This window comes from Ursus arctos, unplaced genomic scaffold (genome assembly GCF_023065955.2).
Source record: "Ursus arctos isolate Adak ecotype North America unplaced genomic scaffold, UrsArc2.0 scaffold_15, whole genome shotgun sequence".
Classification (NCBI taxonomy): domain Eukaryota; kingdom Metazoa; phylum Chordata; class Mammalia; order Carnivora; family Ursidae; genus Ursus; species Ursus arctos.
The window spans coordinates 40547245-40570079 of NW_026622819.1; the positions used below are offsets into that span (position 1 = coordinate 40547245).

At 55.3% G+C, this 22835-nt stretch overlaps 1 protein-coding gene across 1 annotated transcript; it reads left to right on the top strand.

Moving 5' to 3' along the window:
- The first annotated feature begins 4310 nt into the window (after positions 1-4310).
- Positions 4311-21313, top strand: CDX1 (caudal type homeobox 1). The gene is made up of 3 exons (XM_026510653.3): positions 4311-4809; positions 19300-19445; positions 19979-21313. Exons 1-3 carry the CDS (start codon positions 4365-4367, stop codon positions 20183-20185), a joined length of 798 nt encoding a protein of 265 aa, XP_026366438.1. The 5' UTR covers positions 4311-4364; the 3' UTR covers positions 20186-21313.
- Positions 21314-22835: the final 1522 nt, after the last annotated feature.

A 22835-nucleotide genomic window follows, 5' to 3' on the forward strand; every position in this document is an offset into this window, starting at 1 on the left:
GGAAGCCAGAGGGAAGGAGGGGGTCCAATAAACAGCCACTCCCAGAGATAAGGGGCTGTCAGAGGAAGAGGCGGTGACGTGGACGGGGGCTTCTCCACACACGCACTCACAGTACCATGCTGGACCACTGTCTGTGGCAACCAGTCTCCAGGGGGCATATGGGGACAAAGACCCAGGGGGGCAAGTGCTCAAGGTCCCATGGCAAGTCCGAGGCTAAGGTGGGGCAGGACCTGCCATTCCAGATGCCCAACCTGGGACTGCTGAACAAAGTTACAGTGTCGTCGGGAGGGGGGAGTCGGGGTGTCGTATCAGGACCGTCTCAGGTCTCTGGTCGGCAGAGGGGTGTCCAGCTAAAGGTGAGGGTAAGGGGAGAGCTGAGGCTCCTTTGCATGAGCCAGGGGAGGAAGAGGAAGCGGATATTTGTATAAGCAAAACCCCAGGTTTAGGAGTGAGACACACACGGGTGCACTATCTTCCCAGGCTGCCTTGGCTGGAGACGAAAGAACAACTTCCAGATGGGCCCCTCACCTGCTATGCGGCCTCAGGTGGGTGACTTCACTTCTCTGAGCTCCAGATACTTCGTCTGCAAGGTGGAGATAGCAGGACCCTACCTCACCGTAGGGGAAATAATACACGAAAATAACTCGGCACCATGTCTGGCACTTCGTGAACTCTCACTAGACAGTGGTACTATTGTCATTATTGTCGCTCCGACACGAGGCGGAGGCCCAACCCTTGCACGCTCAGAGAGATGGGATGAAGGGGCAGTGAGCTGGCAGTCAGAAGACCTGGGTCTATTTCCACTACACCACTGTCCTGCTGTGGGAACTTGGCAAAAATCCCTTCTCTCTTTAGGCTTCTAGGCCTCAGGTATCCTATCTGTAAAATGACTAGGTCGGCTCTCCAAGGGTCTTCCGTGACCAGGATGCTATGAAGTCTGTTGTCCCTGCTCTCCCACCCTAGGTGGACCAGGGGTGGGTTTGGAGGCTTGGCAGGGCTGCATTGGGGACCCCCCCGGGCACTCTAGTGAGGCAGAGAGAAAGGCCATTGGGGTCAGGAGACCCAGCTTCTGTGCCCAGCGCTGTGCCTCTGTGACCTTGCCCAGATACCTGGACCTCTCTGTGCTTCCTCATCCAGCCAACAGGCCAGTTTGCCCCACCCTTCCCAACAGCAGGGCTCAGGAAAGAGCAGGCCCCGGGCAGGGTGGAAATAGAGGCTTACCCCAGCATGTGTCTGTGGAGTGGGAGGCCTACCCCAGCCTCTACCCTGCAGGAGGACAGCACTGAGGGGATCAGGGAACAGCTGGCACAGCTCCCCCAGGCCTCAGGGCTCCCTGGCTCTGCTGTCTCCCTGATCAGGGAAATAGTCCCCACTTTGCCTGAAAGGCCCCCATCTCCCAGCCACCACCCCATCCTGGGCACCTTGTTCCATCATTCCTGGACCCCTGCGCAGCTTCCCTGCTGCTCTCAAGCTCCCCGCCTGTCCCCTGGCTCTTTCTCCACATGCCAGCCACAGCCATCTTTCCACTCCCATCTCCACCACTCAAAGCCCTCAAGAAAGCTTTCACACCCCTCTCATCAGGCCTGTCACCCCTGGCCTTGCACTGCCCTCATCAGACTCATCTCCTGCCTCCCATCACTGAGCTCCAGGTCTGGTTCCATAGACCATGTGTCCCGTTGGGCCTCAACACCTCTGCTCGCACGGTCCCTCTGCCCGTAATGCCCTTCCCTGTTCCCCAGGACCTTGACTCCTATGTCACTTCCTCTTGCAAGACTTCCATATCTCCTCTCTCCCTTTGGGTCAAATGTCCCAATTCCTGGGACCCTTACCAAGATGTCATTTCACCTTTTTTAATGATTATTTGATTCATGCATGCCTCTTTCCCCCACCAGACTGAAAACCCCAAGGGCAGGGCCACTCCCAAACACAAGGTCAACACGAAGGAGGAGTGCATGTGTCAAATGAATGAACACACGAACAAATGAATTCCTATACCTATTCCCAACCTCTGTGCTTTTAGAAGGCAGCTACAAAGCACCAACCTCCCCCGCCAACACTGCTGTCAGAATAGGCATGCTTCCTGCAGCAACCCTGACCAGAGCTCTCCAGCAGTCACTTGCATACCTCCTGTGACAGTGAGCTCACTCTCTATTTCCTGACAGCCCATTTCGTGATGGATGGCCTTTCAGAGAGCACTTTATCATGGTCCATCTCTGTTCTGGGCCTCAGTGCTTCCACCTGTACAATGGGAAGCGTTCCTCTGAGCAGGAAGGGGATCCCTGTCTTTACTGCCCCCTATTCTGTTATAGTACCATACCATCAGAACCCCAAAAGTGCCAGATTCTGACTAGGGCCAGCTTCCTCGGTTGGGTCACCTGTACAGTCACACAGGGCCCAGTACTTAGAAGGGCCCCCTGTATGGTTGAATTCTCTCCTGTCGCCATCTTGAAATTCTTAATAATTTTTGAACAAGGGACCTCACACTGTCACTGTGCAGTGGACCCTGTAAATTGTATCCAGATCCTGACACATCTGTCTAGCCTTGAAATGATGCTGACCTGCCCTGGCTCATGTGGTGACCCAAGGGAGGGACAGGTCGAATAGATAAGACCCTGATTCTGTCCACCTTTGGGGGGCCACATGTCCCTGCACATGTAGGGTGTCCCCAGAAAATGTTGGAGATCAAACACCGTGGTGGGCCTCTGTGCAGCTTGTGGGCACTGAACCCCCACCGAGGAGAGGAAACCTATCGCCCCAATCCTTATCCTTCATGAATCCTTCCTCAGATCTCTCAACCTTGCTACCCACTCCCAGCTCCTCCCCTGTTTTAGGCACTCCCCCTTGGGTAGTTTCAAAACGTTTACCAGTCTTTAACAGGGGAAGGGGATGCAGGACACATTTAAAATACCAGTGGGTCCCAGTGAATCAGGGCTTTTATTTTTTTTAAAGATTTTATTTATTTATTCGACAGAGAGAGAGACAGCCAGGGAGGGAGGGAACACAAGCAGGGGGAGTGGGAGAGGAAGAAGCAGGCTCCCAGCGGAGGAGCCTGATGTGGGGCTCGATCCCATAACGCTGGGATCACACCCTCAGCCAAAGGCAGATGCTTAACGACTGAGCCACCCAGGCGCCCCTGAGCCACCCAGGCGCTCCGAATCAGGGCTTTTAGATCCCGATTCACACAAACCAACTGCTAAAAGGACACGTTTGAATCTACTGGAGTATTTTGCCTTCGAACTGAGTGTTAGATAATACTCAAGAATCTGTGTTAATTTTGGTAGATGTGTTAACGGCATCTTGGGTAAGAAGGCGTCCGTGTGTTTTAGAGGTGCGGGCTGAAGTACGTGGGGGTAAAATGACATGATGTTGGCGATTTGTTTTTTACTTTAGCAAAAGAAGGGACTGGAGTGGATGAAATGCCTTACAAAATCTTGCTAGTGGTTGGAGCTGGGTGACGGGGATCTAGCTGTTCGCTACAAGCCTCGGCTTTTGTGTGTGTTTGAAACTGCTCATTAAAGTAAAGGGCGGGTGGGGGGAGCTAAAAGGGTTCGTCAGAAGAATTGTGAAAAATTCCTTAGACTGTCCTGCCGAGATGCCCCTAGCCTCCCTCTTTAAGAGCTTTCTCTGGAGAGGTGACTCAGGGAAACGCCCCAGGTGTAGGCAGACCCTTGTATAGGCAGACCCTTGTATGTGCCTCTGTGCGTTTTCCCAGGAAAAACATCCACAGCTTTCCTTGGAGGCTCAGAGGGGTCGTGACCCCGCCCCCCCCCCAAGATTAAGGACCCGCTACCTTGCAGAGGGAACCCTGTTTGAAGTCAGGTGACCCCCTCACCTCAAGCGGATCACTGCGGAGTACAACAGGGGGCCGGTGTGGCTGTGTGACGCTGGCCTGGGGTCCGCCCGCCGCCCCTCGGATCCCTTTCCTCCACCTGTAAAATGGGGTCGCGGGCGGTCCACGCGGCCGGCCCGGGCAGAACGGAGTGTTCGTGCCGCTAGGCCGTCGGCCCCGCAGGAGACTCCCACACCTAGCGAGGCCTCGGACGCTCGCCCGGGACGAGCCCTCGGCGCCCCCACCCCCTCCAGGCCCCGGCCCGTCCGCCTCCCGCTTGGGGCGGCAATTTGTCTCCTTTTGAACCCCCCGCCCCCGACGGGTTTCCCCCTTTGATTCGCGGCCCTGAGGCTCCCCCCCGCTTTGAAATGCAAACCCGCCCGGGCTGGGGCCGCGGGCGCCCGGAGCTATAAAAGGCCTGGGTGGGGCGCGCGCGGCGGCCCGGCCCGCGAGTTCAGGTGAGCAGTGTGCTCGTCGGGGCGGCCGGCGGCGGCGGCTCCGGGGCCCAGCATGCGCGCGGGCCCCCGCGGCCACCATGTACGTGGGCTATGTGCTGGACAAGGATTCTCCCGTCTACCCCGGCCCCGCCAGGCCCGCGAGTCTCGGCCTGGGCCCGCAAGCCTACGGCCCCCCGCCCGCGCCCCCAGGGCCCCCGCAGTACCCCGACTTCACCGGCTACTCTCACGTGGAGCCTGCCCCCGCACCCTCTGCGGCCTGGAGCGCGCCCTTCTCTGCGCCCAAGGACGACTGGGCCGCCGCCTATGGCCCAGGCCCCGCGGCCCCCGCCGCCAGCCCAGCCCCGCTGGCATTTGGGCCCCCTCCGGACTTTAGCCCGGTGCCCGCGCCCCCTGGGCCTGGCCCAGGCCTGCTGGCGCAGCCCCTCGGCGGCCCGGGCGCACCGTCCTCGCCCGGAGCGCAAAGGCGGACGCCCTACGAGTGGATGCGGCGCAGCGTGGCGGCTGGAGGCGGCGGAGGCAGCGGTAAGGACCCCTCCCTCGCCCTGCGCCTCCGGACGGTTCCCCTCGGCACCGGCAGGTGCTAGGGCGAGGCCCAGCCGCCCCCTGTCTGACCCCTGACCCCGCTCCGCGAGGGTTCCCCGCTTGGGCCTCCCTGACCACTCTGGTCCTGGGGTGCTGTTCTCCCAGCCTCTCCCTTCTGAATCCCAGACTGCCGAGCCCTGGTAAGCACAGCCTGTCCTTCCGTATAGATAGGGGAATGGAGACCCCGAGACGTGAAGAAACGCGCCCCTGGTCTCCTGGCCAGGCCGGAACTAGAACGCAGCTCCGCAGACCTATCCCAGGGCTCTGTAGCAACACTGACCTGGGTCTTCCTCCGTTTCTCCCACCCCTATTCCAGCCCCAAGGGGAAGCTGCAAACTGTCCCCAGAAGGGGAGATGCACTGATTGCGGGCACACAGGCGGGCCACTTTCCTTTCCAGGTCTCCGCACCCCCATCCCATCGGTACAGTGAGGAGACTGGTGGCTCCTATCCTTTGGACTCAAAAAGAGCCCTCTGTGGTTACATTGGTGTGGGGGGTCCGTACCTTACCATCTCAGGGCCCTCCCTGAACTCTTGACCCTGGGGGAGGGGAAAGCAGGAGCAGTTGGGAAGGTGGCTGCTGTTTGGCTCCTGAGACTGTGAACCCCCTGCCCCCAGGCAGGCCTCTCTGATCCGCCCTCTTCAAAGGCAGAGGAGGGGGCAGGACAAAGGGCCAGCTTTAATGAGGGGCGGCCTGGCCTCCTTTATAGGTCCCCCCTTTGTCATGTAACAGACTGCGACTTAGCTCGGTAGTGACTCCTGTTGGCCGGAAAGTGAACAGGATACCCCATTGTCCCGAGTGTGTCCGGCCTGTCCTGACAAAGGCCACCTGGCTTTAGGGGCGGGAATTCGGCCTGCCCACCCTTTGATGTCCGTCCCCTCCCCCTCTTCCCCCAGCTGGGAGGGAGCCTGGGACTTCCCCCACCTCCTCTCCCTCTTCACCCCCGTGTCCCCCCCACACACTCCTCACTCCTGGGGCAGATGCTGGGGAGGTCTGGCTATAATCGTGGCACCTTCTCGGGAGTCCCAGGGACACCGAAGCTCCTATCAGCCTCCGGAGGCCGCTCATTTGTGTGACCTTGGCTAAATAAAAACAGCTAATGTTTCTGGACCACTTACTAATGGACCAGGCACTGCTGTTAATTCTCACGACGTTATTGTAGGTGCTATTATCATACCCATTTTTAACATGAAGAATCTATGGCCTAGCGAGGTTAAACCCTTATAGGAGGCCATATGACCAGTAAATGGCCCGGGAGGGGGAGGGGGCTGGGACTTGAACCCTGGCAGATTGACCACCAAGCCTATGTTTTCATTCTCTCAACAATAGCTTCTCTTAAATTAGTCATCTTTTTTGGGTCTCAGTTTTACCGTCTGTGAATGATAGGGAAGGGTCTTGTACCTTTGTTTAAGTTATAAAAGGATGCTTTTGAAAAATCTGGTGGAAAACACAAATCTCTCTAAATAAAAGGTGTTGCCTAATTCTGCAGACAATTTGAGGGGTTCTAGAAACTCCTGAAAGACTTCTCCATTAACCCTGGTTGAGAACCCTGCATGAGATTAAATGAGAGAAGGTGTCTGGGGCCACTGACCGCCCCCCCCCCCAGTTTTGTGTCTGTTCCCTGGAGAGGGAAGCCTGCCTCTCCTGCCTCTGTAGTCCAGTTGTGCCTGCTGATCAGGCAACCTTGGAGGTGGGGCGGGGGGTTTCCCAGATGGAGGAGTGCCTCAGGAGCAAGGACCTTGGAGAGAGTGTGCCAGTGGGGGTCAGAGGACTGGTGGGAGGCGTGGGGGAGCTTTCGGGCTGTGTGATGTCTGGCAAATCACTTTTTCTTTCTGGGCACAGGAACTGTGTGCGAACTCTGCTCAGCCTCTGGTCTCAAAAGTCATTTGGAAACTGTTGTCCCCAGGCAGATGGGGCCTAGCAGGAAGTCTGCCCAAAGGCGAAAAACACCTTTCCCCCTTTATTCCCAGAAAGTAGAAAGAGAGAGCCAAGGGAAGTTTGCAGGCCCCCAAGGAAAGTGACTGCCCCAGAAACCAGGTTAGACCCATTCCACTGAGGACTCAGGATCGTCAGCTTTCTAGAAGCTAGAAACTGCCACCTGTCTGCCCAGGGGCATCTGACTCTGACCAGTGCTCCCGAGATGGGGCAGAATTGGCAGAATCAGGATGGAGTTACAGACCTTCCCTGAGATCTCTCTCACCAGGCCATGCCCCTCACCCCCACTTTAGCCTCAGTTTCTCCTTCTGGGCAATGAAGATCCAGGGTCTCTAGAATGGTGCCTGTGTAATGCTGTTGTCTAGGATGGCAAAGGGAAGGTTGATACATGCCAACGCCCACCCCGTGCCCCCCTCCCCCACAGCAAATGTCTCTGGCCACCTGGTCTCGTGGTACCAGGTCTTCTTACCAGCCACTGTTCCCTCTCCCTGGAAACTCTTGTGCCCTAACACTTTGCGGGCCTAGCTCCTTCTCACCCTTCAGGGCTTAGCTTAATGGTCATCTCCTCAGAGAGGTACTCCATGATTTCCCAAGGAAGGCTCCCCCACACACATCGATAATCTTCACCATGTTTCCTTCAGAGCTCTAACCCTGATTTCAATTTACTCGCTTCTCTGTGTGTTTATATGTTGTCTATTTCCCCACCCACCCACCAAAGGGACACCCATGAGGGCCAGAGCCACATCCATGTGACCGGTCACTACCTTCCAGGTACCATCGTAGTGCGTAACGTTTAGTAGGGGCTCAATACTTTTTGTTGAATGAATGAACAGGACAAGTGTGAGGAACAGTAAGACAACTGAGAGAAGAGGGAAGAGATGAGATCTTGGCCTTGACATGTTTCTGCAGCCCCAGACTAGGGATGGGACCCACGACTGCTGAGCTGAGCAAAGTCATCCCAGGGGTTTCGGAAGCCTGGTTGCTCCCGTCTCCCTCCTGGGACGGTCCTCCATCCTCAGCTGAGGACTCGGCGTCGCCGAGGCTGGGACTGGGACTACGACCTGGGTTTGTTGTTGTTACTGTCTTAAGATTTTATTTATTGGGGCACCTGGGTGGCTCAGGTCATGATCCCAGGGTCCAGGGATCAAGTCCCACATCGGGCTCCCTGCTCAGCAGGAAGCCTGCTTCTCCCTCTCCCACTAATGCTACCCCTGCTTATACTCTCTCTCTCTGTCAAATAAAATCTTTAAAGATTTTATGTATGTATGTATTTCTTTGACAGAGAGAGTGAGCACAAGCAGGGGGAGCGGCAGGCAGAGGAAGAGGGAAAAGCAGGTTCCTCAAGGAACAGGGAGCTGGATGTGGGATGTGGGACTCGATCCCAGGACCCCGGGATCATGACCTGAGCTGAAGGCAGGTGCTTATCTGACTGAGCCACCTAGGCGTCCCCTATGACCCGGGTTTTATCCTAAGCAGGGACAATGAGAACCGGAAAGATGAGGGAGAGGCTGTTGGGCTTCATTCTGTCATCGAAATAACAACGAGTCTGAGTGATGACTCACTTGGCTGAGGCCAGGATAGGAAAGGACTACAGGGGTTCGATTTTGTGGTCTTCCCTGTTTGCGTGTACAAATAGCAGCATTTTCTTTAAGGGGGTTAGACATTATCCTGTCAAAGGCTCAGCATCCGTTCCTCAGGAATAAACAGTACTTCCCAGGTCGGTGGTCTGGGGGGAGGCTGAGGTCCCACACAACGAGGGAGATGGTTGCTGAGATGATGAGACTGTTGCAACAGGGTTCAGGTCTTGGTCCAGCCCCTTCAGCTTTCAGATGGAGAAACTGAGGCCCAGGGAAGGGATGAACCCTCCCACACACATTCCAGACCCTCGCCCTTGGCCCCTTGCCGCAGCCACCAGCCTGGCCTCTCACCTTCAGCCTCTCTCTGATGCCCCGGCCATCTTCACAACCATTACCAGATTTACCTTTTCAAGGCACATCTCCTGCTCAGGAGCATTCCATGGCTCCCCACTGCTATGGAATTCCCATTTTGTTATATGCCATTTCATTGCCCTCAAATCCAGCCCCATTTCTGTGGCATTCAGAGCCCTCTTGAGAATTGGCTCCAACCCACTTTTGAAGCCACTCTCTCACTAGTTTGTCTAGATACAGAAGTGCTTACTGGAGATGGCTAAGGGCTGAGCTTGGGAGCCCTGGGACTGCATTTCTGTTAGAAGCTGCACAACCTCGGGCAAGTTAACTTGGATCATTTCTCTGAGCCTTAGTTTCTTCCCCTATAACATTAGGATAATAATAGGATTGTACCTTGAAGTGACAGTGCCATCAAGCCCAGCCCCTGTGCTTGGTACACAGTAGGTATGAAGTGCAGCGCTGCCTGTGACCGTCTCTGCCAGTCCGCGGCAGGTGCACAGAAACACACACCTCACACTCCCTGCCTCTCCAGTTTGGGTCCCTCAACCTCGGTTACGCTTCCGGCCCTCCTACGGCTTCACCAGTTCAAATGCTGTATCGTCTCCAAGGCCACCTCCTCTAGAAAGCCCTCCTTGGTTCCCTCCCCTCCAAGCACTATATCAGGCCCTTGTTTTAACAACACTCACCACTATCTTGTTTATCGCTTCTGTCTACCTCCAGAACTAGTTGTGGTCAGCCCCATCCTTCTCATCAGGCCTTGTGCCAAGTAGGAGCTCACGATAAAGCCGGTAACTGTGGTATTGGTTGAGTCCTTACCGCATGCCAGGCGGTGTGCCAAGAACTTCACATGGGTTTTCTCCCTCAAGCTTCGGAACAACGCTAAGAGGTGTGAGGATCTATTATTAGCCTCATTTTACAGATAAAGTTAATGAGGCTCAGAGAGGGTAAGGTGCCTGCCCAAATTCACACAGCTAGGATGCAGCAGCAGGGGGTTCAAACCCAGATTCTACAGCCTAAGGAGCGTCTGTCAAATAAAGCAACACACGCAGCAGCCCCAGACCCCTCCCCGTGTGCGGCCCAGCCCAGGTGGGGAAAGGAGGCCGGCTGGGGAAGAGCTGGGAGAAGCTGCTGGGGGAGGGTGGGCACAGCAGGGGCCAGGCTGTTTAAAACTGGTTCTCTAGGCAGAAGCTGCTTTTGACACCTCGTCTCTCAGATGCAGCTGGGAAGGGGAATGACCCAGTTAGAAGGTGGCAGAAGGTTTTTTTTGGTTGGGTGTTTTTTTCCCCCTGCTTTGGCAGTTAGTGCGGCTGAGAGTTCAGGGAATCACTGTGAAGGTCCAAAACGGCTTTGTTAGCAGCAGGGTCTGGCTCGTCAGTAGGAAGTTATCTTAACCGGCTGGCCCTCTAGTTTCAGTCCTGGAGCTCCTGGGATTTGGAAACAACGTTTGTGTCTGGAGTCAACATGGGTTAACATGTTGAACCCTCCCCATGCCACGCTAACCCCCAAGCCTGTAGGGGTGCATAGGTCCCTCTGCATCAACACGGAGAGTGAGCGGACATTAGTGAAAGCCAACGTCGATGCTCCAAGCTCAACAACTTCCAGTGACTTCCCATTGCTCTTGAAATCAAATTCCAACCCCTCACCCCAGGGCTCAGAGTTCTGCTGGTCTCTCCAGGCTGACCACGTGCCTCTCTCATTCATTCATTTGGGCATGCTGGGGATCCTGGCCAGAACAAGGCAGGCAGGGTCCTCTCAGGGAGCTGGCACTGCTGTCCCTTCCTCTGCTACTCTCTGCCGCAGGGCCTTTGCACAGGCCATTCTCTCTTTCTGGAACGTCCCTCTCGTTGGTGACCCAGAAACCTCCTCAACCTTCAGATCTCGACTTAGAGGTTGCCTCTTCCAGGAGATCTCCTCCAAGCTAATTAGAGTAGGTCCCTCCATCCCCCGCCCCTGCCACTTAATCCAGCTCTCAGCTCTAGGCTTACTTTCCTTCATACTAATGCCAGTTTGTAATTATTTTGTTAGTTTGTTTTTAATCTGCGCCCTCCCCCCAACAAAAGAGGGGAATGAACTATTTAACAGGTCCTGAGCCCCGACCATAGTAATAAGGAGATGAACTAGATTTTCTGAGTACTCAGCACGTGCTCAGCATTTTCTCAAATGCAGGTATTTCTGACCCCAGCACTGCACATCTCTGCATTAAGTTAGTGGCCTTGACTAAGGCTCTGGGAGGATGTCCTCTGGAGGTTGAGCTGACCAGCTGGTGGATTGGCTCTGGGAGCCGGAAGTGCCGGAAGTGCCATTTACCAAGATGAGGCCCCACCAGGAAGCAGTAGACCTGTGCTCTGTGTTCTACAAGGATCCATCAAGTGCTCCCTGTGTGTCAGGCTCCACTGTGGGACTGGGTGAGCAAGGTGGCATCACGGAGCAGACCGGGAGCCAGGCACTGAAGGGAGGAGATTCGCAAAGGTCGCCCAGTGAGCTGGGAGAGGGCTGGAGTCCAGAGCCTCTCCCTGCACCCCACCCAGAATGCGAGACCTCGGGACCAGGGCCGAGGAAACTTGACTTCCAGACGAGAGGAGGATGACTGGCTGGGTAGGGCAAGACTGGAACGCACCCTAGGGAACAGCTCAGAGGGGCCTCAAGCTGTTCAGGCCAGGGGGAGACTTGAAGGGACACAGTTGCCATTTGCTAGTCATAAAAGGGCTGTTCTGGGCCAAGGGTGCCCCTTATTTATTATTTTATATATATATAGTTTTTGTGCCCCTTATTTATTATTTTATATATATATAGTTTTTGGTGCCCCTTATTTATTATTTTATATATATATAGTTTTTGGTGCCCCTTATTTATTATTTTATATATATATAGTTTTTGTGCCCCTTATTTATTATTTTATATATATATAGTTTTTGTGCCCCTTATTTATTATTTTATATATATATAGTTTTTGTGCCTCTGTGGAAAACCACAAGTGGGTGGTGGATGCAAGACCAGGCTGCTTTGCAGAGAGTACGAGCAGTCTGGCTAGAGTGCTATGCAGCTGTGGGCATCGGGCCCAGGACAGGAGTTTGGTCTAGCAGGATTGTCCAGTAGAACTTTCTGTGATGGTGGAAATGCTCTGTATCTGTTCTGTCCAGTCTGCTAACCACCAGTAGCATGTGTCTCTCAAGCACTTGAAAGATGGCTCGCGTGACTCAAGAGCTGAATTCTTAATTCTATTCAGTTCATTTAAATTTAAGTAGCCACATGTGGCCAGTAGCTGTCATATGGGATGACGCAGGACAGTCCCTCTGGAGAGTTCCTCGAATGGTAATCCATTCCCTATGGGCTCCTTATTCTCCACCCAGGAGCCTCTCTGGCCTCCCCTGTCATCTTCATCTTCGTCACTGACTAGCTTTTATTAATAATTAGCTTGTTCGGTAGGTTCCCACACCTCATCTCTACAACTACAATGTAACGACGAGGAATTCCTGTCCTCAGTTTACAGGGGAATACACCGCGTCCCAAAGAGGGGCCGTGACTTGCCTGGGTTCACACCGCTGGCGTGTGGCCAGGCTGGGGTGGGACAGACAGGTCTACCTGCCCCTGCAGTTTCTGTCCTCTTGGCTGCCTCCCACAGCCAGGCCAGACAGTGGGCCTCCGCCGAGAAGACGGGGCAGGGGACAATGCCCAGGTGGCCCAGGAGGAGAGGGCGCGTGCCCGCTGAGCGCTGGGACTGGAAAGGAGGGCGGCAGGGGGAAGGAGAAGCTTGCTTAAGGCTGTAGGACCTCCGCCCCCACACCAGCCTCACTCCTGCTCCAGGGCTTGAATGAGGAACCGTGATGGAGCCGCCTGGGACTGGCAACTCGGCCACAACAAGGACCCAGTCAGGACCCGGTAGACAGCCTCATGGTCCAGGAAGGGACATCCGTTCACCATCTAACTGGCCGGGTCTGGGCTGCCCCGTGCAGCAGAGGTCCCAACCCCTGCTGGTGGGATGGGGAATCCAGCCCAAACTGAACACTGCCTGTCCAGCTGGTGGCTGGGCCAGATCTCCCCACTCCCAGGCCAGCGTGTTCCTTGCCCTGCGGCTCCCTATCAGGCGGCATTCCTCCCTCTCCCAAGGGACCCCTCCAACATCCGCTTCTGCAAATAGCTCAGCTCTCCTTGACATCCCCTTCGCTCTTTGCCCTTTACAAACTGCTTTTACGTCCAAAGCCTAAAGAAGTTCAGTAGCTTGTCATTCCTTCAACTAAGGATTGGTCAGACCTGGGCCGAAGCCCTGAGAGGAGGGCTCAGGGCTGCACAGAACTTCAAAATCTACAGGCTCTTGAAGCTGGCCCTCTTCTGATGCATGGGAGAAACTGAGGCCCAGAAAGGAGAAGGGGCTTATTCAAGACCACACAGATGGCACAGAACTGGGCCCGAGACCTACTGACTTCAGCTAGTGGTTCAGAAACCCCTACAAGCTGTGACGGAAAGCAGGAGGGCAGGATGCGGGGGATCGGGGCTGGAGTGTTTGTTAACAAGCGTGCACGCGTGCGTGTGTGCCTACTGCGTGTGTGTTTGTGTGTTGCCGGGGATCGTGATGCGCAGTCAGGATGGGGCCGGACCACACAGAGAGGGGGCACGGAGGGTTGAGGCGGGATTCGTGTTCCAGGCCTGGGGGCCAGAGCTGGCAGTGTCATCCCGCAGGGCCACAGACCCAGCAGGAAGAGGGCAGAGGAAGTGCTGACCCAGAGGCCATGTGATCTTCTTGGAGCCACCCACCCCGCCCTGGGGGCAGAGGCTGAACCCTGTCCTCGCCTGGCCCAGGCTGGCTGGGGAGGCCCCACCGCAGGCCACTGCAGTGGCTCCTGCGCCCTATCCTCCAGCTGAGCAGGCCCGGTATCTAGGCTCTCAGACAGGGAAATCAGCCTTCGGATTCTTTCAGCAAAAATAACAAACACAACCAGAGAATCAACAAACATTGGGAGCTTCGCGTTTCCAAGTTGGAAGGGACCTTATAAATAAACAGTCTCATCCAGCACATCACCCATCGCCCAGATCCATCTCCCAGCCTTTCTGCCACACGGCTGCCCCGCTGCTGTTGGCGATGAGTAAGACCTACCCGTCCGCGTGCACCTACTAAGTGCCGGAGGCTGTGCTCGGTTGCCTCCATTTTTCTGAAGTGCTCCCCCGTGCACCTGCTGGTTGGCAGTCATTACGGGAGACCTCACAGTATGTGATGGGTTCTACTGCTGTTTCTGAGGCTGGACAGACTTGAGTTTAAGTCCCACCTGCTGGATATGCGGACCTCGCTGAGCCTCAGTCTGCTCATCTGCAAATGGGATAACAGTTGCACATCGTCATAGATTGTTGAGAGAGGAATACAAGCACCCCCCACGTGGACGTGTTGGCCATTAGTAGAATAAGAGTGATCCTCATTTTATAGATACAGAGAGCGAAGCTCGGAAAGATGAGGGGGCCAGTCCTAGATCGCCCAGCCTAGATCGCCTAGAATGTCCTGCCCATTCCCAGAGGTCTGTTTGCTCGAACAACCACATGTCAGGGTCCCCTGACAACTACTCAAGTAGCAAATCTCTGAGTCCCATTTTAGCCCCGCTGAATCTGAATTTCTGGTTTGGAATCTGTGCTTTTGAAAAGCTTCCCGGGACCTCCACTGTGCGTGCTTTAGGAGATGGGAAATGTGCTGTCTTCCCAGCAGCCCTAATGCATGTGGATGGGCCATTACTGGCATCCCAAAGCCGGAGCAAAGAGAAAGCCTCTCCTTTGGGTAAGCTATCCAAGTCTTCCCGGCTGCACTCACCACTGAAGGGCTGGAGGGGGCTCCCCTCCCACCCTCCTACCCACTTGCCCTGGCATCTGGCCCAGAGGGTTATTCATTAGGTGGCTGGGAGCGGCTGGCCCCCATCGGACACCTGTTGCAGGAGCCCGGACTTCCCTCTCGGACCCAGCGTCCCAGGGGCCTGTAAATCATTCATCCTGGGGCCCTCTCCCTGCCTACTGCTCTCACGCACCTCCCTGTCCCCTCCCTCCTAGGCTGCTAGGGTGGCACAGGTGCTCACAGGAGGGGGAAGGGAGGGTGGCTTGGGACAGTTGAGAGTTCTGGCTCAGAGACTAGAGCCCAGGGCTCCTGACTGTCATTAAAAATACAAATTCAGGGGCGCCTGGGTGGTTCAGTCGGTTAAGCGTCCAACTCTTGATTTCGGCTCAGGTCATGACTTCAGGGTCGTGAGATCGAGCCCCCACTCCAGGTTCTGTGGTGGGCATGGAGCCTACTCTCTCTCTTAAAAAAAAAATCATAAAAGATACAAATTCACATCGTCCTCGGTAAAAAAGAAAAAAGAGAGAGAGAAACAGAGAAAGAAAAAGGGAAGGAAGGAAGGAAGGAAGGAAGGAAGGAAGGAAGGAAGGAAAGAAGGAAGGTTGGGTGACCCCAAAGACCCTCACTTACCTGCGGCCTCACAGCTTCCAGTTCCCTCTCCAGAGGCTTGTCACTGATTCGTATATTCTTTCAGAAAGATCTCTACACACACACACACACACACACACACACACACACACACACGTATGAGTGTGTGTGTGTGTCCCCCGTTATACAAAAACAGTAACATAAAATGCACAACATTCTATGTCTTGCTTTTTTTTTAACACAGTGTATCTTAGAAATTGCTGCATGTTAGTCCATGGGAAATTTATAATTTCTTTTTAATGACTGTATAATGTTGCTGTCCATGGATGTACCATCTCTTATTTAACAAGTACCCTACTCTTTTTTTTTTTTTTTAAGATTTTATTTATTTTTTTGAGAGAGAGAGAACAAGTGAGAGAGAGCCCACACTGGGGGGAGGGGCAGAGGGAGAGGGAGAAGCAGCCTCCCCCCTGAGCAGAGAGCTGGATGCGGGGCTCCATCCCAGGACCCCGGGATCATGGCCTGAGCCGCAGGCAGATGCTTAACCGACTGAGCCCCCCAGGCGCCCCTAACAAGTACCCTACTCGTAGACATGTACAGTGCTTTTAGTCTTGTCCCTTTTGAAACAGCTGTGGCTTTGGCATTTTGCTGTGAGATTCATTCCTGGAAGTGGGGTTCATGGGTCAGAGGGTGTGTCATATTACATGAGGCTAGATGTTACCACACTGGGTTCCCAGGAGGCTGCTGTAGTTATTACTGCCTGGACAGCATATGGGCTTCCTTGGTTCCTGGACCACACCGTGATACCACATGTTTTGTTCTTTGGCAGAACCATTTTCTTAGCAATAAAATGGTGTGATTTGAGAACTCGGCCAGGTAGAAGTTGACCAGTGTTTCCTGAGCCCACCAGCCCATCTCCTGGGCCCAGAGAGGAGGTGTCAGGGCCTGTGGGCTGGGTCTTCCCTATCCCCCTGTCTAGTTCCCTGCGTGCGCCTCAAATCTGGGCGGAGTCAGGCTACAGTTTGGGTCACCTGAGCCCAGGGTTGATAACACTATGAAACAAGAAGGCCCTCAGGACAGATGGGCCCCTTTCTGAGCCCCTGTTTCCCCCATCTATGGAAACGGGTGTGATGGGTCCCCACTTGCTCATCAGAAAAGATGGGAGTGCTAGGTGCCTGAGGAGAGGGGTCTCTTCAGAAGCGCTCCTTATGATCTCTCAGGCTGTTTGGGTGGGAAGGGAGACTCGTCCCCCCACTATAGGCTGTGCGTATTCTGGAATTTGCAAGGGCCCACCCAGCCAGCGGACCATCTAGCCCCAGGCCAGAGCTCTCCAGGGCCTGCCCTCACCCTGACCCGGCCCTTTCCTTCCCAGAAGTACGAGTAGACATGTGGTCTACTGTTTGAGCTTCTGTTGCCAAGGCCTAGGGGGCGTCTTTGGGGCTCTATGGACCCTAAGCCTGATGGGGTGAGGAGTTGTGCCAAGAGTAGGGAGTGGGAACTCTAGACCAGGTGACATGACCTTGGGCAAGGCCATGCTTGTCCAGGGCTTCAGTGACCCTGACTGTGCAGGGAGGTCAGACTGGAAGGATTTACAAGGCCTCTCTTCCTTGGACCTCCAGCAGCTGAATTACCTGCCTGAACCTCAGTCTCTTCATCTATAAAATGGGAAGAGACTAAACTGAGCCCTTCCGGCGTTAGCCCGTGAAGATTCAGGGCTCTGCTGGGCTCTGGGGGTGGCGAATTAGGCAGAACTGTTTTTGAGTCGGCGTTGAATTTTCTAGGCCAAGGAAGGGCCTATCTGGAGCCAAGGCCTCAGCAGCCACTCCCTTGTCCCTTTCCTGGGCCAGGCTTGGCAGAGGGCCGACGCTGTCCCGTGCTATGTCGGGTGGTGGGCTGAGGTCAGTGGGTGTGGAAGCGTCCAGTGCAGTTCTGCTGCTCTGGCAGGAAACCCAAGGAAAAAAGCCCAGAAACATCTGTTGTCTTCCATTTTCTGCAAAGCCATTTGGCTCTTGGGGAGCCCAGTGGCTGTCCTGCCAAGCTGTGTGGGCTTGGTAGTGGGGCGGGAGCTGGAAGAGGCGTGGGTGGTTAGCACCGGGGTGCCGAGGGACAGGCAAAGCCAGAGCCGTGACGCTGGGAGGTAAAGGCCCGGCTGTGTGGGGGCACCTGGGGGAGGTGGAACAGGGTCCACGGTTATTCTGAGACCCACCATGCCCTGGTGGGACACGGGTAGGTCTGAAAGTGCTTGCGTGTGCCTCCTATTTTTGGCCGAGTACGCAGCTTCTTACGAAGGAAACTGGTGTTTAGTCAGGCCCCCGCACCAGCCCGGGCCAAGCATGACTCTTAATATTCTCTCCAGACAGACCTCTGATCCCAGCCCCAAAGAGAGTCCTGACTTTAACCCCGGTCAGTCCTCCAATCCCGCTCCTGGCCCCAGGCTGAGCCCTGTAGAGAAGCCAAGCCACAGCCTTCTCTGTCCTGGGTTATTGCAAGCTTATCTGTGCTTCTCCCTTCTTGCCAGTCTGTCCTCCATGCAGCAGCCAGAGTCCTATTACAACCTACATCAGATCTCCTGTCTCCTGGGCTCAGAAGCCTGCAATGGCTCCCATCCCAGACAGAGTAAAACCCAGAGTCCTTTCCATGGCCAGTAGGGCCCTGGACAACTAGCCCCTCTGTCCATGCTCAGTGCACTCTGGCTCCACCAGCCTCCTCCTGTTCCTCACACATCAGATGTCAGGCGTGCTCCCACCCCAGGGCCTTTGCACTTGCGGTTCCCTGCATCCGGAGCCCTCTTCCCCAGATACCTGCACTACTCTTTCCCTCACCCCCTTTAGATCTTTGCTTAAATTCCCCTTCTCCATAAGACCTTCGGGGACTACTCTATTTAAAATTGCATACTTTCTCTCCAAATTCCCAGTCCTCTCTTCCTGCCTTCTTCTTCTCAGGAAAACTTATCAATTAACATATCAAATACTTAGCATTAACATATCAAGTTACTTTGATCTCTGACTATTTTGATGAGGTTCCACTAGAACCTAATTTCACTGAGAGTAGGGACTTTTTTTGGTTTTGCTCACTGGTGTACCCCCGTGGCTGGCCCACAGCAGGAGCTCAGTAAATATTTGTTGCCTGAGCCTGAGTCACTGTTCTGTGTCCGCAGAGGGGGCGGTGGTGTGGACGGCTCTGGGCAAATGGCTTTAACCCCAGCCTGGGGCTTCGTGTCCAGGGCTAGGGCCTTCTGAGGTGCCTGACAGGTCCTCGGGGCCATGAGAAGTCTCTGTCTTTTCTGTTTGGTTTTGGGGCCAGTGGCCACCAGGCATTTGACGGGAAGTGAAGGGCACCCCCTCCCCACCCCCAGGACAGAGCGGCAAGCTTCCGCCTCTGCCTGTGGTGACTTTTCCCCACTCTCCTGTGCTCGAGAGAGGACCCCCTGACTTGTCGTTAGTCGCGACCTGCCCTGGGCTGCCAGGTGGTCCTCTGTGTCCCTCGTGTGAGGACCCGTGGTCTCAGGATCCTGAATCAGAACTGCCTGGGGAGCTTGTTAAAAATGCAGATTCTAGGGGCGCCTGGCTGGCTCAGTCCATGGAGCGTGTGACTCTTGATCTCGGGGTCATGAGTTCGAGCCCCACGTTGGGTGTGGAGATTGCTTCAAAAATAAATAAATAAATAAATAAATAAATAAATAAATAAATAAATAAATAAAATCTAAAAAATAAAAATAAAATGCCGATTCTACCGCCCAGGCTTTCTGGCTCACAGGCTCAGGGATGCCCCGAAAGCTGGGATTTTCACAAGCGCCCCAAGTGTCTGTTGCACAACTGCGTCTGGGAACCGCTCGGTGAAGGCTGGTGGGGCGGGCGGATCAGGGGAGGGCTCTGGGTCAGGGGAGCTGGACTGAAACCCCAACCCTGAGCACACGGCTTCTCCTCTCCGAGCCTCGTGCCTCCCCAAGTGGGCGTGAGAGCAGGGCTTGCCTCTCAGCTTGGGGGTCTCCAAGCCCAACCCCAGGGGATGATTGTTACCCCCAGGACTGAGTGTGCATCCCCCCCCTCCACCTCAGGGTGCTCCTTTTGGGGATCTGGATTGCTTCCTCCCTGGGGCCCTGCTTGCGATTGGCAGCCCCCCCCCACCCCCCCATCCACTCACCTCCCCTTCTGGTCCCTCTGCTTCTCAGGGAAGACCCGGACCAAGGACAAGTACCGTGTGGTCTACACCGACCACCAGCGCCTGGAGCTGGAAAAGGAGTTCCACTACAGCCGTTACATCACCATCCGGCGGAAGTCAGAGCTCGCTGCCAATCTGGGGCTCACTGAACGGCAGGTGTGTGTCCCCCCACGTTCCCCACAGGAGCGGTACTGGGAGTCTGGCCTCCAGGGTGTCAGGCAGATTATAGACTCAGTCAGGGAGGAGAACAGAGAGGTTGGGTTTCCTGACCATGGTCACACAGCACAGCAGAAACTGAGCTGCTGCCAAATCCTGCCCACCTGCGGCAACAGCCAATACCCCTGACCCCCAGTAGGGGGAGAGGGGATCTGATTAGCTATGGGCTGCAGCAGCCAGGGTGACTGCTGTTTAAATCCCAAGGAGGGAGCAGTTACGGGGAGCACAGGGAAGCCTTCCTGGAGGAGGGGTCTTCTAAAATGGAGACAGAGAAGGTTACAGAAAAAGTTGTCTTTAGGGTCGGGGAGCAGGCTCTAGAGGGGGAGGATGTGTTCAGCAGACATGGTGGCGCAGGAGGGAGGCCATAAACCTCACCCGGGGAAATAAGAGCCCAGCTGTCCTTCCTCTCTTCCTCCTGCTCTGCCATTTGGTCTCCCCACCACCCAGCCCATCTCTGCTCTCCCAAACCACAGGTGAAGATCTGGTTCCAGAACCGGCGGGCCAAGGAGCGCAAAGTGAACAAGAAGAAGCAGCAGCAGCAGCCCCCGCTACCCCCACCACCAGCTCACGAAGTCACCCCCACCGCAGCCGGGCCGCCCCTGGGGGGCCTGTGCCCCAGCTCTGCCAGCCTCCTGGGAGCCCCCTCCCCAGTGCTTGTTAAGGAGGAGTTTCTGCCATAGCCCCCTGGCCAGGCTTGTGGGCTGGGGTACGGGGACTCAGGTGCCGGGCATGTGGCTCCTGTGGAGGCCTAGGAGGCCTGGTCTGAGTCCCAGCCTTGCCACTGACCTTCTGGGTAGCCTTGGACAATTTGCCCGCTCAGTCTCTGCCTCCCCTTGGCCCATCTACACCTTGAGCCTGTGGGGTAAGGACCTTTCTAGCTCCTGTGTTCTAGGTCTCAGGGGGGGGAGGTCTCGAGCCCTAGAGGGCTAGGTTAGGGGCCATGATAAGTCCCCAGGCCTCACCTCCTCCTCCATGGGTTCAAGGGTGGGAGGCCGCTGGAGGGACTGGACTGACTCAGGAGAAAGGAGCTAGAGCTGAGAGAAGACAGAATGCTTGCAGCCAATGACCGGAGGGGAAGGGATGAGGTCAGCTCCCCCCTGCCTCTTCCTGCAGCCTCACCTCCAGCTGTCCCCATCACAAATTACCCTGACCCCTCTCCAGGCCGGATGCAAAGCACAAAGCCCACAAGACTGGACCAGAGCAAGAGGTTCTAATGACCGTCCCCTCCGGGCTGCAGAGCCATATGCCCCCACTAGCATTCTCAGTGGGGCCTCCAAACGGGGACAGGCAGGAGGGCCAGAGGGAGGGGTCCACCTGCCTAGTTTCTGTACCCCACTAAGGTGTCCCATAGGGCCCAGGCCCCAGGGAGTCCCCGGGGGACTTGCTCTGGACCAAGCGGAGCTCACAGCTGGGCGAGTGTGTACAGAGAGCGGAATCTCTTGGATGCAGCCTCAAGAATAAATTTTTTTTTCTCTTTTCAAAAACAAGTATAAAAATCATTCATACCCAGCATGAAAGGAAGCTGCTAAAGCAGTATAAACCACCCCCACGTTCCCTAGTTGCACGTTCCCCTCCAGCCTCTGTAGGTCTCTAACAAGATCACCTTTAAAAGGCGTTTGAAAGATCAAACCAGGACATCGTTAGAATAGGTCTATGAGACGATGTAAAATTGTGAAGCCATTTTGTAAGCAGAATCATCGACCCGATATATCATTTTTAAAAAAATTTTCAAGCACTTTCAGCTCACATTTTTTACTCAACAGCTGAGATTCATTGGGCACCCCCATGTGCCAGGCATGGCCGAACCCAGGGAATGCATAGTCCTTGCCCCACAGAAGTTCCCAGTTGGAGCTCTGCTCTGGGCAGCAAAGGAACAGAGCATCCGGGGAGCCCAGAGTGGGCTCCCAGGTTATGGCAGTAGGTCTGGAAGGCTTCCTGGAGGAGGTGATGTTTGAAGGTAGGTGCTGTCAGGCCAACAAAGGAGGAATGGTAAAAAAGAATATGAACAATAGAACCTAAAATGTGATGTTTTAAAACTCCTGAGGAAAGCTACTGTTCGCAAGTCCCTTCCAGAGGTGGGCACGAGTCTGCCACCTGGGGCCTTTGCTCCCGAGAAGGCTCTGGTGCCAGCTGCCTGCCCCTCTGTTTACTGTTCTGGGATGTGGCCCAGCCATAAAAAAGTGTGCGTAGCCTGCCTGCCTGCCCTTTGCTCCTGGGACTCATGACAACTACACACAAGGTGGATCCGGTCCCCACACGAGCCCCTGAAGAGCAGCCGGCTCTTCTCTCTCTCCTCCTGCTGGTGGCCAGGGAGACCCCGTAGCTTCCCTGACAATGGTGGGCATCTACGGCCGGGGGGGGGGGGGGGGAGCAAGGTGGCGCCAGGGAAAGGACTATGGTTCCAAGAGCAGAGGAAGAGCGTTGGCGGGAGGCGGGCTGGCAGGGAGTGCATACAGTGTTCTGAGCTTCAAAAATATTTGCTGTATGACCCCGGGTTAACTGCTTCCCTTCTCTGGGCCCTATTTCCCCATCTGTAAAACTGAGGAGTTTGTTTACCGAAAAGAAATGTGACTCAGGTCCAGTAAGTTTGGGAAGTCCTGCAGACTCAACCCTTCTCTGAGAGTCCCAGGGCTACATTAACACATCAAAGGCTCTGACAAGTCCCGCAGCAAAGAAGCCCCTTGAATGTTCTTTAATCCAGCATTCTCCATGCTTTGCTACCCGGGAGCCCCCTATGAGCACCTGCCAACGCCCCAGCGAACACCACGTGCTCCGGAGTGTGGGGATGCCGCGGGGCGGGGGGGACTCAACATTCGGCAGCAGGCTCCAGGGTCAGATGGCCTGGCCTCCAGTTGACGGCCTCCCAGCTCTGACACTTCAGGCAAGTCACTTGGCTTCTCTGAGCCTTGGCCTCGTCATTTGTCAAATGGAAATAAAATCCTTGAACCCATCACAGAATTGTGTTTAGCACAGGTAGGTGCTGGGTTTCAGCCACCTGCTCGCGGGGCGGTTGCCGCCCAAGAGTGAGACGCTGGCAGGTCTGCCTCCTGTTCTAACTCCCCCCCACCCCGGCCAGTACTGAGGGCAGATGGCGGCCTGGGAAGTCTGTCCCCAGCCACAGGAAAACCTCTGTCTGGCGGGAGGTCAGCAGCCGGGCCTGGCAGGCTGGGTCGGCTGCGGCTGCTGCCCACATGGGCGCTCAGGGGGCTAGGTGGCACCCACAAGTTGGGCGGGTGCTCACCTGTCAATTGGTGTCCGAGCTCCAGGAAAAAGGAAACTTTGGTCTCAAACGACTTGCAAGCTGCATCATGGGCTGCCTTGTGAATAGTG